The 15,492-nt window shown below is 36.5% G+C and overlaps 1 protein-coding gene across 2 annotated transcripts in view; it reads right to left on the bottom strand.

The window, feature by feature from the left end:
- Nucleotides 1-15,492, bottom strand: part of LOC136857231 (uncharacterized) — a 277,547-nt gene that overhangs the window by 107,391 nt on the left and 154,664 nt on the right. For both annotated transcript variants that reach the window (XM_067135712.2, XM_067135713.2), the window contains exon 5: nucleotides 4,332-4,966. In XM_067135712.2, coding sequence (XP_066991813.2) covers nucleotides 4,332-4,966 — 635 coding nt within the window. The remainder of the gene's footprint in view (nucleotides 1-4,331; nucleotides 4,967-15,492) is intronic.

Genomic DNA, 15,492 nt, shown 5'->3' with positions numbered 1-15,492 from the left:
TCTAATAAAATAAAGCACATTAGATATAAAAGGACCCAACATGGTGGCAAAATCCCTTTCTTTAATTTTCCATTGTAATTTGCTCACTGGTATACTGTTCGTAGTCAGTTTATGGAAATCTTCTACTGCGTAAATTAGGCCTACATCGTCTCTTACAGGTTATGGTGAACTCGAGAACATGGTTTTGGATGTAAGTATCGATTCTCAAGTTCTTGAATGCATTATATTCAATTCTGCCAAGTCACTTACTACAATCAAATTGAAAAGAGAAAAAATACCATAAAAACTTTAAAAATTACGGTTATTTGTGACCTTAAGCTCAGCTGGAAAGTGCGCTCACTGTGCGAAATGATACAAACTTCTTAAATATAACGTGCGCAGATAAAACAACTGCAGTTTTTATAACATTTGAACACAAAAATGTGGAATTCCCAATCTTATACTAGGACCAAAACAGTAATAGGCAATCACAAAACTGCCCATGGCTTTACGTATGTAAGGCGTAATACCATATATGTTCTGGTCTCGATAACATAATCATATCTGATAATATTAAAATACTAAATTTATGTTACCGGTACTTAAGAAGGAGCTGTTTTGATTCCTGCCTGAAAGCCCAGTGACTATACGGTGCCCTGAGGGAAGTGCCAAAAACATGTACGGCGATATACTCGAAAAAATTAAAATAAACATGACGAGACTCATTTCGTCTTCAAGTAGAACTATCAAAATGCACTCTGTCTCTTTCCAATTGTTGTGAACAGTCCCTGCTATATGATTTCTCAGGATTCTCTAAACAATATTACCCGAATGCGATGCTAATATGGTCACCGCCGATCGCTTTTCCAGTACCAGTACTTCCTCCAATTTCCTCAATGACAGGACATTAACACCAAGATCCTTAAGTATCCCGCGTCCTTTCGTAATATACAGTTTCTTGAAAAATGCTTGATCAAGGACTTAGCAATGATGAGACTGAAATTTCTGGACGGCTGATCCGGGAAATCGTTTCTTCGAGGAACGGGTAATGCGGGATTTTTATAACGTTATTTAATTAGGATGCTCATGGGATCACGTAATTTGAACGAATAATATGGGAAAACATAGTTTCCAGGAACGTATAATCAAGGTTGTACTGTATATCTTCGCTAAAACTTATGAGTGAGTTTGTTTTTGTAATGTAGGCAAGAATATGGAAACAAGACTCTTTCCATATTGTCATAAAGTGTGAAGTACAGTTTCAATTCTTGAAAGTATATCGTTGGCTTAAAAAAAATTAAATAAAAATAAAAACAAACCAGGTACATATTAATGAGTTCATGTCATACTACTAACCAGCACAGAAACATGCAATAGTGAAAAAGTCCCTCCAGATAGGGTTTGCGCCAGTAAGGGTATCCGGGTGAATGAAATAGCTTTAATCCACATTAGTCTGAACCCAAATAACTGGGATATAATTAATTTAGTTTCATGTTTATTTATACTCCTCTTCAGAACAATACTTTGGTTTGAAAGCAGCAGCTTATTATCGATGGTTAATTGACGTATGGTTATTTTTTTATACATTTCAACTTACATTCTTTCTTTAGCCCATATCATAGTAATTGTAAAGAAGAACTTTATTTCTCCGATTCGAAAGATGACCCTGAATGCAAGATGACCCCCACATTTTCCTTCAAAAGAAAATTAAATTAGGTTTAAAAAGTTTTAGGTGATATAATTTTTTGTAACAAATATCAAATTCACTTTGAGCAAAAATAAACACACACAAGTACAATGTAAATCCCACCTACTTCCTTAATCATTTTCATAAGAAGTATGTGACACTACCTTTGAAAGTTCAGGGAATTCCTCTTCACGAGCCCGCATTCGCAATTTCACGTTCAACTTCTTTAAAGTGTCCTTGTTGTGGGCCTCTGGATGCCTTTCTTGTACAATACGCATTTTTAGACTATCTCTGCCTTCATTTTTACACTATCTTTGTTGTCATTTTTAGACTATCTTTGTCTTCACACCAATGTCGAACACTGGCTTTAGTTATGCCATATTTTCTTGCGGCTCCAAATTTATTCTTTATTTCTGATATTTAATAACCGTTAACATAAAACTGGCATAATATCGAAGAGAACCCCTTAAAAATATTCCGGTAATACCCATTCCATGTGTGTCAACAATACGATGACCTTGTGTTTTTGCGCATATACCTCACCATTTCATCACTGAATGCATTTTTGTACAATACGGTATGCATTTTTAACCACTCAACGCGAAGCGCCACACACTCCACGCAGACTCCCCAATGTTGTCTGTCGCAGAGTGACATACATTGTATGCGCGTAGAAGCTGCTGCTTTGTGCTTCTATCTAGCGAATAGTTCTTGAACTATTACAAACGTAATAAGATGTATCTATAGACGAAGCATCAATCTTTTCATTTGTTGCTCATATCTATCGAGTTTTTATGAATTACATTTGACATATCGCGTCTGAAAAACCAACAAGTTCTGTTGTTGACATCATGGCAGCTAAATGTTTTCTCGTGATCATGAATTTGAAAATTAACAATGTTTTGCCGAATGATGGTACAGAAAGTTTAGTTTCATTAAAGAGGGACTAGGATATAGAATTTGAGATTGAGAATAGTGATTGTGACATTGATGTTGCTTTTGATACACGGAAAAATATCGGCTGTAATGTTATTGATGGTGTTTTTTTTTGTCAGAACACATGGTTAATTGCAGAAGGCAAAAAGTAATTTTTACGTCAGATTATGGGTTTCAGAATACTGCAAAGAACTATTTATAATCTGTGTGAACATTTTTCCTTTGTTTTCTACTGTCAATTTCATTTAAAAAATTATAGTAGAATAGGCAGATTTTTATGCTCAACATCACATGCGGTCACACGGTATGTTATTTCCGTTCTCATCGAGAGTAAATGAATGTGTACAGGTTTCTGTGGAGGAAATGTATGTAGTTTTAGCATTGTGTATGTTAATGAGCATAGTCAGAAACCTGTATTGAGATCTTATTTCTCAAAACAACGGGTACTAGCTACTCCTATATTTGATTCAGCCATATCTCTTGTTTGATTTGAAAGCATCACAAGATACCTCCACTTCACTGACCTCAGGTTATTCCAGTAAATTGTGCTATTTATGTGTTTATTGCACTAATAACAAACTGAACATTTTAGTCAAATTCATTGAACCGCTTGTCATTTACGCCCAATTAACTAAAAGCTTTCACTCATAGTATGCTTGGAGCTGCTTGGAGCTATACTCCTCCTAGAGCACAGGGTAGCCAGGTAGTGAAAGTCATCCCACCTGAGAAGTTAAGCTATCTTTGTCTTCTCACCAATGCCGAACATTGGCTTCAGTTATGCCCTACTTTCCTGCGGCTGCACAATTACTGTTCATTTCTACGTTTAATAGCCATTAACTTAAAATTGGCATCATAATATCAACGCGAACCCATTGAAAATTTGCTGGCAATAGGTATCTGTTCCACATATCTCTATAATACAATGATCTGTATAATAAATAAAAATTTAAAAAAAAATATATATACTACTGTCTATAAAACCGTTTCTTTTACTAAGCATCAGGTACAGAAGACATATTATAACTCTGCCACTGAGCAGCCATGAATTTTCTAAGAATTCGAAGGGTCACATCCTTGCTATTTCAATTCAAATGACATTTACTGTGCAGCTGGGGCTTGGAAGTATATTATGGTCAACCTTATAATTAGCAGAAGAGAGTAATGTTTTGATGCCATTCTACGAATTTGAAGAACTTTTTGTAGAAGCTAGTAGAATATCATTCTCACTTCACTACTTTGCCGAGAACTGGTGACGTTACACATAGGCACTGTACAATTGACTGCCACCGTTAGCGATGTTTGTGGACATTGAAGGTCGAGTTTTATGCGCGTGCGGGGGCGTGCAGGGATGCAGCATGGTTACCATTGTAGCCGTCAGTGGTGTTCATTACTGTTAGGTCACAAATTCAAGATGACCCTTGATTTTTCACATGAAATTCGGAGGAAAAAATGTTGCTTTGGATTCAGAAAAATACAGTAGGTACTATACTTCTGTGAATGTTTAAATCCTCTAATTTGTCTACATTCTTCTCGAAAATAAGTGTTTACAAGAAAAAAAAATTGTAAATATGGTATTTTCATAGCTTACGGGGGGGAGCTGGAAAAGTCTGGGAACCACCAATGTACAGTTAACGTGCAGAATATGAAACTGAATAAAATTATGAATGTTTGTGATAATGAAGGTAGCGTGATTTTAGTAATGAATAAGAATTATAGGCATTGTACTTACCCCCTCTTTTTCCTCCAGCTGCATAATCATGGTGACCACCACGATCACCACTTTGACTAGGTCTATTTCTATGATCTTTTGACCCCCATCTACTTTTCTCTTCACTTGGATCACCACCTTGACTAGGTCTATTTTTATGATCCTTTGACCCCCATCTACTTTTCTCTTCACTTGGATCACCACGATCACCACTTAGACTAGGTCTATTTCTACGATCCTTTGACCCCCGTCTACTTTTCTCTTCACTTGGAACACCATGATCACCACTTCGATTAGGTCTATTTCTACTATCCTCCTTAGTTCTCCATCCACTTTTTGCTGCATTTAGATCATCACCATGATCATAGTTTCCACTTCTCAATTCCTTTGGATTTCCTTCATATTTTTCATAAGCAGTAGCCTCTATGTTAGTATAATCTTGTGAACCTGCACCAGCTCCATTGTTTCCGGTCCACTTTGAACCAACAGAAGCATTCAAATCTGAACCACCAGATGCAACATTGATATCTTCTTCTTGATACCAAGATCCATTATCGACATTATTTCCAGGAAGTGTACTATCATTTCCCATTTCTACACTACCATTCCCCTGTGTAGATGCTGAAGACTCTGTTTCATATTTTCTGTTATCACTCCTGAAAAAATACAAAACATTATATACTTAGCTCACCAGGACATACATATTGAATGTGAAAAAATCTCACAAAACTTCACACTGTATACCTGGAAGACAACTCAGATTTCAGAAGCTTAGACTGAGGTTATCTTAGTTCACTGAGAATGTGAAATATCACTACATGTTATATGAAGAAGGGTGTTATATACTAAAACAATATACAGTATAACCTCATTAATGCGTTCCTTATTAAGATATTTTCTCGCTTAGCTCGTCGTAAATTCAGTCCTCATTCACGTCGTACCTATATAAAAATACCTCACTTATCAAGTCACAAATTTTCGCTATTACTGCTTAGTACGATCACATTTTCCCTATCCTTGAAAATGTACTCTTTCATCCCTTGTGAAAGGAACGCTGTCTCCAACACGAATAAGAGCCCTCACCACAGGAGGCACGTTGGAGAAAGTTGCATGAAAACAGCAAATGGCCTTGAATTCTCGAACTTTACAGGGGTAAATTACACTTTCGGTGGAGCAAGCCATTAGTGTCAGGAAAGTTTAATTTTGCTTGCCGGTTTTCAGTGATATTGCTGAATAACCCAGTAAGCCTGTTTGTGCTTGTATTTCACATTCCATCTAAAAGTCAGAAATTAATTCTGTGTTGAGTGATACGGTGTGAAAAAATCATGAAATTGTTTACTAATGAAGAAAATATTAAAATCCAGGAAGTGGCAGATATCTGCAACTTTCAGCAGTGGCGCGTATATCAAAACTCACATCTTCAAGTTTTGACTCGATTCAATCGAAGCAAATCAAAGTGTTGTTGCATTCGAGATGGAGATCAAACCAGTCTCTCGCATGTAGCAGAGTTTAACCTCCAAATAAATTATAGTCGACGAGTGTGGCCAGAACATTTCACAATGTTTAACAATACTCTGGTCCGAAATATAAGGCTTCAGTTAACGTTTGTTTTAAAAAGAGTGCCACCTGCAATAATACCTGATACTTTAACGGGCCTCAGTGAAAATGTTTTCATATTTATTGTCTGGTGTTTTACACATCGTTTAATACACTGTTGTTAATAAGCCCCAGTCGAAAAAAGTTTTCACATTTGTTCTCTCGCCTTTTTTTTTCACGCCTTTTAATACTCTCGTATCAACTTTAGAAATGGTAGGCCTAAATATTTTTCACTGTAGGCCTACCCCTATATACACAAAGTAAAATGAACCCATGTTGGAAAAAACATATCAAGTGTTTACATATCGATGTTTGATAGTTTTTATTGATGTATTCAATAATACGTTTTCTCGCTTAACACGTTCTCTTTTGTCATCCCCTGCAGAAACGTCTTAACAAGGTTTTACTGTAAAATATTCTTATAAAAACAAAACAATCCATTGCACACACAGCCCATTACAGGTCTCGACTTGGCAAGATGACACTAGCCCGTCAGGTAAACCGCAGACATTGGCGTGAGATGTCATAAGTGCGATGACATCCTCTGCCATGCTGCTTGGCTTCTGTGACCAGGTCCACTGCCTTCCTATCAAGAAGGCTCCACAGTTGATCTTACAAGGCTAAGTGAGTGCCATTCCAGCACTCTTAGTCCACAATTAAAATTCATGGACTGGACAGGAATCAAACCTGGAGGCCAGGCACACTACACCACAGGGATGGTTTATAAAACATACAGCATTCTTAAAATATGAATTAAAAAATGTACTTGTTAATTATTACTGAAAGAGATACTTTTCTTAATGGTCAGCACCAAGATCTTTGATTCAGAGGGTCCTGGATTCAATTCCTGGCCAGGTCGGTGGATTTTAACCACATCCGATTAACAAATTGAATTGCAATTTTTTACAACAAAATTGTCCAGTGATTACAATTTCTTTAAAATACATCAATAGAACCAAGCCTTGGGTTATCAGGCTATTTCTGTGCATTGTTTAACCCAGGGTTCACCACTTCCTTAGCAGTTAACTTGGCAGGACTGAGTGGACAGTCTGTCACTGCTAGCAGCATCTTGCATACCTGCCAACTTGACAAAACCAAAAATCAAGAGATTTTGTATGAAAATCAGGAAAAATCAGGAGAAATCAACATGGCCAAAACTGCTTATTCTACATGTCTTGTGCAATACAGGAGTACTATGGCATATATTATAACACTTAGTGTGTCAAAACCTGACTGTTGCTATATGAGGCTACAAGTCTAAAAATTACACATTTCTATTATCTCTAAGGAATTTGGGAGTCAGACGACCGGTTTCTGATAAGCCTTCCGAAAACTCATGTTCCACATTTGTGAATTAGTCAAACACTTGGATTCGATTACTTAGCAAATGCACAGATTAATATATTGCATCACGCACCTGCGCAATTATGCAAAGCGCGATATTATTTTTATCAAGTAATAAATTAAAATACACCGAACTCTCTCCAACTGACTCCTAAAATCTCTAGAAAAGTCACTAGTGCTATCTTAAAAATTCTGTCACTAAATTACTAAAAAAGACTCCAAATCTAGCGACTAGTCAAGACCATTATCAATAGTATCAGACCTTAATACAAAATCAACATGGCCAACACATCGGTTGAAAGTAAACAAGCCTGTGTTACATAAACATAATCTTCTGATTATCGTATGGAATGACAAGTTGTAATAATAACAATGTACAGAGTACTTTACTTTGTGTGAAAGAACCAATGCTATCTAGAAATGTCTAGATCTGGACAAGCAATATATGGAAAATTCAAAATGTATTTCCTATAAACTAGTATGGTCCAGGAAATAGGTAAGATAGGATTGCATTATAAAATAACAGTCCTGGGGGGGAATATCTGATGCGTTTCAAAGAGTGGCAGTTTAAATTCAAATCAATCAATCAATTATCTGAATTTAGGGCTGTCGTCCAAGTGGCAGATTATGTATCAATTGTTTACCTAGTCTTGTCTTAAACGACTTCAAAGAAGTTGGAAATATATTAAATTGGTGTAGATATAGTTGTGGACACACTTGGTAAATTATTCCAGTCCATACCTTCTTCTTATAAATCAATACTTGTTTTAGAAATACATTTATTTGAGTGACCTTTTTATTACCACACGCTTTTAAATATAATAGCCTACTCCATTCGAGAAATTTATTAGAAACATAACACTGCCAAGAAATTAAATTCTCTCATAACAATTACTGTTATGCTACTTCTGTTTAACTTCAGATAATCTTTGTCTTTCAATAGGAGACACAATTTGAAATTCTCTGGTGGCATATGCATTTTCATATAAAGTACATTAACACTCAAATCGTTGACAACGTAAATATTTACTGTAAATGACAGTATATCGGTTCACACCTAGCCCTCTAATTTCTCAAAGAGAACATAATCTTCATTCACAAGTAAAATAAATAGCTTTATCACTTTTAATAAAACCACTTTTAAAAACCTCAAAAGGCACAGAAATTGGGAAATGCACTAGGACAGACACCAACACAGAGTCTGGCCTTATCCAAAAAAATACTGTAGCTGATCAAGTAATCCTCGCTAATGACAAAATTATCCTCAAATGTTTTAATGCACCCTAATGAATTATTTGTAACTACGAAATCATCATGATGCATTAAGGAAACTTGATCTGAATGCGAGTGTGCATCTGCTTTAAAATGAATTACATACATACATACATACATATCTTTATTGCCCACCCTAGTGTACACCATCGGCTTACAGGCAATAAAGACAGACAGAGCGAAACAAAGGAAAACAAGCACTAATAGCAACTAGATCTCTTTTAAAACTACTTAACTACATTAACTACCTCTACATCTACTCAGTATCATCCCACACGTACGCGCATAGCCAGCACGCATGCAGGACGATACCGCACTACTAACTACCCAAAGCCCAACCCCTGACTACCACCTAAAAAAATAATTAAAAAAATTAATTAGACTGGTCGCTGCAACAGCCCTGGCATGGAACACACGCCCACCAACCCGTCTACAGCAGCCACCAGCCTTGCCACGTGAGAACTGGTATCGTATCTCACCGACCCTCGCTGACAAACACTGTGTTCCTTTCCTTATCATGTGTTACAAGCCACCCTAGCTGAAACCAGACCCAACAGGTGGCCTGCAACACACTTCCGCTATGTACGTCACACATACTCTTGTCCACTGTCAGCACACTACCTTCCCTATCCTTTTCCTTTCCGTGCAGACATGCTCAAGTCTAACTTCTTTGGAGTGGGGTCAAGTCCCCACCCCTCCCTCTTCCCTTGATACGTCACCCTCACCTCTCACGCACTACTCCCACTCTCTACATCTCACCTTATAAAACTTAAGACTTAAACATCAGCTAACAACCATTTAACATCCCTCATCAACGCACCTAAAACAATTAACACTTTTTTTTTTTTACACAGACAAACTTTTTTCATTCGAAGTCCATTAGTTCACTCAGTCTTCTCTACCTACCACACCACACTTCACATATCAAACCGTTTCACCTTATTAAGCTTCAGACTTAAACATCAACTAACAATCATTTTACATCCCTCATCATCGCACTTAAAACAATTTGACTTTTTTTTTTTCACTTACACACAAACAGTTTCCATTCCAAATCCATTAGTTCACTCCGTCTTCTCAGTCTACAACACCTCAATTACATCAAACTGTTAGACTTATCCCATTTCTTCCATCCTACTAAACTTAATACATAAACATCAAGAATCCCTCAATTTTACACCCCTCATCAAGGCATCTACACCATTTAACTTTTTTTTTTTTATATGACCTACTTTTATAATTTCCATACTGCCAACATTTTCTCCTTAACTACATTCCCACTTAATCTATCTCAATTCTATCAATCACATATACCTTCTTTATACTCCCTCCTCACACAAATACACTTAAACAATCCATTTTTTTTTCACTCCTCATTTACACACCAACAGACAGTACTCCATTCCAAGTCCATTAGTTCACTCAGTCAACTCGCTGCCTTTTTTCTTTTTTTTTTTTTTTACTCTCTCTCCACCTAAGCTTTACACTACCCTCAAACCTACTCAACCTCCCCTTTTCTCAACGCTTACCTAATTTTCTCAGGCTTTCCCTTTGCCCCAGGCGGATCACCTTTCCACAGGGCAAGGTGCTCTCCCCCTTTCCCCTAACACTACAGCCCCCTCTTCTGATATCATGATTACCATGATACCCTTCGCGCATTTGCTCAGGGCGGATATCCATTCCTCTGAGCAGAATGCCTTCCCCCTTTCTCCCTCAGCACGAACCACATTATCTGCACAACCCCTGTTACTCCCTCAATTTCTTTATAAATATAGCTCTGGCCACATTTAAGAATTTCGCTATATTCGTTCCTTTCTCCCACTCTCTACATAACCAAGATGTTATCTTATAGCTTTCCCCTACCATATGCAGCTCCTTCTTACTTAGTAGTTTGATCTTTATCTCCGCCAAAGGTCGACATTGATTAAAAATATGCAGGTCCTCCCACTTCTCTCCACATAACACACATATATCCCTATTCTCACTACCTACCCATCCCCTATTCCTCGGAACACCCAATATCCACCAATACAAACCTCTCTTATCCCTTCTACCCTCAAACTCCGTTTTCGGGTTTATTACTTCCACCAATTTATTTAATACTGATAAAGAGACTCTCTCTCTACATTCCCCTATTAAGCTCTGTCTTTCAATATCTAGTGGTCTTCCCTTTATCCTTTCCCATACCCATTTATTCCTTCCATCCCCCCAGACCTCTCCATATACACCCAATCCAATCTTTTGTAACCATTTTTTGCACTTATTCACCCAGTAACCTTCATTCGTCATACCTTTCTCAAAATTAAACGTTTCTTGTACTAACGCCCCACCCTTCCCTTCCACCAATCTAATCCAGTACTTGAACACCCTCTTAGCTATTTCAACCTCTATCGATTCTTTACAGACTAATCTGGCCCCGGCATTGGCTGTACAATTCGGTAGGTCCATCATGATCTTGCTAAATTTCGCCACCACCTGGTTTAGTTCACTCCTGTGTTCCTCCATTCCCCATACTTCAACCCCAAATAGCATTTTGCCCATTACCAGTGATTTAAACACCATTTTCTGAATTTTGTATTTAACGTCTGGAAATTTCTTTTCTAATACCCCTACTACCGCAAGCGCTCCTCTTCCTTTAAGTTTTGCCTTCTTACACTGATTTTTCCAAGAAGCATTCTTACTAATTATTACACCTAGGTACTCAATTTTTCCCCCTGGTTTAATTTCTTCCTGCTCCAGCCTTCCTTATTCTTTCTCCCACCCCTTTTCCTACACACCATTATCTGAGTCTTTCTTACATTTACTCTGAGAGACCATTTCCTAGTATATTCAACTACCTTGTCCAACCCTTTTTGCAACCCATTTGCCGTCAAAGCCAAAATCAATAGGTCATCCGCGAATAGCAACCCCGGAACCTCCATTTTCCCTACCCAAGGGCATTGCCATGCGTCTCCACCATGACCCTCTAAAATATTATTTATAAATAACATAAATAATATCGGGGATAGCTTACATCCCTGTCTCACCCCGCTTTTCGATTCAAAACACTTACTCAACCTTCCATCCTGCAATTTAATCATCACAAACACTTCCTCATAAATAGTTTCAATTGCCACCCTCATTTTTTCGACATTCCAACACCCTCCATATACACCCAATCCAATCTTTTGTAACCATTTTTTGGTCTATGATCTATACTTGTCTTTGTTTAATTATTCTCGGCTGATGATGACAGGGAATCTGTCGAAACCGGTACCAAATGTACAAAAGTTGTGATGTTTTAACTGTAATGTAAAACTTTCACACAATATATAGTATTGAAAAGGTGGAACTTATTGTCCTTTCCTTGAAATATGAAATTCTTAATGATAGAGCCAACCAGGCAAAAAGTAAAGCTCATTATTATATGAGCCTGAGAATTAAAATAGGAAAATTAATCAAAGACATAGACTTTATTAAGAAATGCATTGCTCATAATTTGACTCCTAATTTCCTAAAGAACAACAAGAGACACGTTTTACCACATCAACATAAAGTCTACCATAAAACTAACAAATTATGGCTCAAAAATGAATTAAAATTTCTACATAAGAAAAAATCACTCTTAAATAACCGATTATATGAGACTCACCTCGAAGTTGCTACGTTGTTATCAGACTCACAATGGAATATTTTCAAAGAGAAAGTCTACAGTAAGCTATCCACTTTACTTATTCAAAAACAGTCCACTTTAAATAACAAGTTTCAAACTCTCCTTAACAAATCTCCCACAACCAACAAACCATCTAATAACCCGATCAGCCTAGACACTGCCAGTCACCCCATAACCGAATTTCATCCCCCATTCATCAACTTATCTAATGCAACATTCGATGACGAAGAGATCGCTATTTTATCAAAGGGCCCTAAACATAACTGGCCTAATTACAACCCATCAAATGTTGCTAAAAAACTAATAATAGAAACAGAAACAGCGATAAAAAAGATGCCTTACGACATACAAGATGAACTCAGACATGAAGCTAATAAACAATTAAAGAAAACTTTTATATCACCAACCCTGAATATCACCAAATCACAACTTGAAGATAGAAATAAGATCATTCAACTTAAAAAGAAAATAAAAGACAATCATACCATCGTTACGAAGGCAGATAAAGGAAACACCACTGTAATAATGAACCAAACAGAATACGTATCCAAAACTAAAGATTTTTTCACAGACAGCACTTTTACAATAATTAACAAAGATCCAACACAAGCCATCCAACGGCAGTTAAAACAGACACTTAAAAATACATCCTTTCTCTTAACCGACAGTGAAAAAAGTAAACTAATTCATATGAACCCAGGACTTCCCACTGTCAAAGCACAACCAAAAATACATAAGACTAATGTCCCAATACGCCCTATTGTAAACTATAGACCTAGTCCTTTGTATAAAGCAGCACAATTCACTCAACAATTCCTCAAAAAACACTACACTTTTCAGTCCAAGAAATCTATAAAGAATACACTTCAACTTATTAAACAACTAGATGACTTTACACTTCAACCATATTGCTCTTTACACTCGTTTGACGTTACTAATATGTACACTAGTATTAAACCAGAAAAACTCCCTTCATATTATCCCTCAAAATCTACACAACCATAGCCAACTTAGTCAACTTGAGATAGCTGACTTTATGTCTATCTTGAAGCTTTTAATCAATAACAACTACTTTACATTCGATAAAATAATATACAAGCAGGACGGCCTAGCCATGGGTTCACCAGCCTCCGGCATTTTAGCAGAAATATATCTAGATTTTTTAGAACATACAAAAATAGACAATAATGCAACATTTAACAACATACATCTCTGGTCCAGGTACATCGATGATGTATTTATTATTATGGACCAACGCACTATAGACGCAGCTACCACTCTAACACATCTTAACACTATCGACACAGACATTAAATTTACACTAGAATCCGAAGTCAACAATACCATCAATTTTCTAGATCTCACTATCACTAGACTCCCATCTTCCTTTAAATATAAAGTTTATAGAAAACCCACATATACTGCTACGACAATACAACAGGACTCTACTCATCCCCCTAATCATAAACGGGCTACCTACAATAGCCTAGTACACCGAGCATTCAATATTCCTATCTCAAAATCAGACCTTAATAAAGAATTAAACACTATACGCAATATCGCATTTCATAATGGCTACAATAAGAATTTTATAGAAAATATAATCAGCAAATTCAGACATCGCCCAAAATCGAACCTAATTAAACAAACTATTAAATCAAAAACTTTTTCAACTTTTACCTATAACCGCAATATCCATAATATTACAAATATATTTAAGAAGCAGAATATTAACATTTCCTTCAGAACTAATAATAGAAACCTCAACATTCTACACAACTCTAACTCAATCAACCCTTCCAACCCCTTTGAAAAGTCAGGTGTCTATAGATTTCATTGTAACGACTGCCTCAGTACCTACCTCGGACAGACCGGTAGATCGTTCAAAATTAGATATACAGAACACGTAAATGCAATTAAATACAGAAAATTCTCCGCAGTAGGCCAACATATACACGACTATAAACACAAATTTTATAGCATAGACCACGATATAGACATCATTGAAATAATAAATAAAGGTCCTATACTTGATTTCACTGAACAATTTTACATCTCACTTGATCAGTACCATAATTCAAATTTTAATCTCAATGATTTATCCGACAAACCTACGATTTTATTTGATACGTTTATCAAAATATTGAACAATCTTAAAATCCCTAAAAATCGATCTATCTTCAAAACAATCCATAACACGCTTACATATTACCCCTACCGCCATCCGCGCCCACCCGATTATAGTCCCGCCTCCACCACGCTCCCTCTTCCCCTCGCTCAGTAACTCCGCCCCTCCTTGCTTCCTTCCGAGGTCCGTCTCTTCACATTCAGCCTGTTAGTTCCACTCTGATACATCTACTACCAACTTGGCACCTGAGGTGAGTCCTTCATTTCGCTAATATTTCGCGAATTTTTACTCCTTCCGATTTTCATATAACTTTAAATAGTATTTTATTTCTTATAGGTTCCGACTTGGATCAGGATCTTTCCAAATCATTTATATATCCATAACTTACAACACAAGATCTTCAAGTACCACCTTAGCAAGAACCTCAATTACTATATCTCAAAATAATGTAAACCATTCCAGAATACAAATCGACATATTGAACTGTTCAATGGACATTCTAACTATCAACATCAATACATAGTGAAAAAATTAACTCGTCTATTTCTGCTTGCATTGAACATTAATATAATTCTTCAATTCTTAAGTCCAAGTTGAAGCTCCAATCGAATTTTAATGTACATATTTTATGTGGAACACCATTCGACTAAATGTTTGTTTACCTTTTTAATGTGTAAAACATGGCTACATAACTTCAATGAATTGACTGGTCAAAAAGTTAAAATATTACAGATTTAAGCCTACAATCAAATTTCACTATAGGCCCTAATTATATATTACAAGAACAAAATTCTTTTAACAAATTAACCTTTTAATTAGAAACATCAAGGTGTACACCTCATAGAATAATGACCATTCCCATTCTACTTACCTATACTTGTCTTTGTTTAATTATTCTCGGCTGATGATGACAGGGAATCTGTCGAAACCGGTACCGAATGTACAAAAGTTGTGATGTTTTAACTGTAATGTAAAACTTTCACACAATATATAGTATTGAAAAGGTGGAACTTATTGTCCTTTCTTTGATGTAAATATTGTTTCAATACGGAACCTAAATATGAAATTCTTAATGTTAAATTCCAACCTCCCCTAATCTCAAAAATAGCGCCTCCCTACTGACCGTATCAAAGGCTTTTTCTAAGTCAATCGCTGCTAAAAATAATTTACGCCCTGCTATCCTCACATAC

This window comes from Anabrus simplex, chromosome 1 (genome assembly GCF_040414725.1).
Source record: "Anabrus simplex isolate iqAnaSimp1 chromosome 1, ASM4041472v1, whole genome shotgun sequence".
Lineage (NCBI taxonomy): Eukaryota > Metazoa > Arthropoda > Insecta > Orthoptera > Tettigoniidae > Anabrus > Anabrus simplex.
This window is presented reverse-complemented; position numbering and strand designations above follow the sequence as displayed.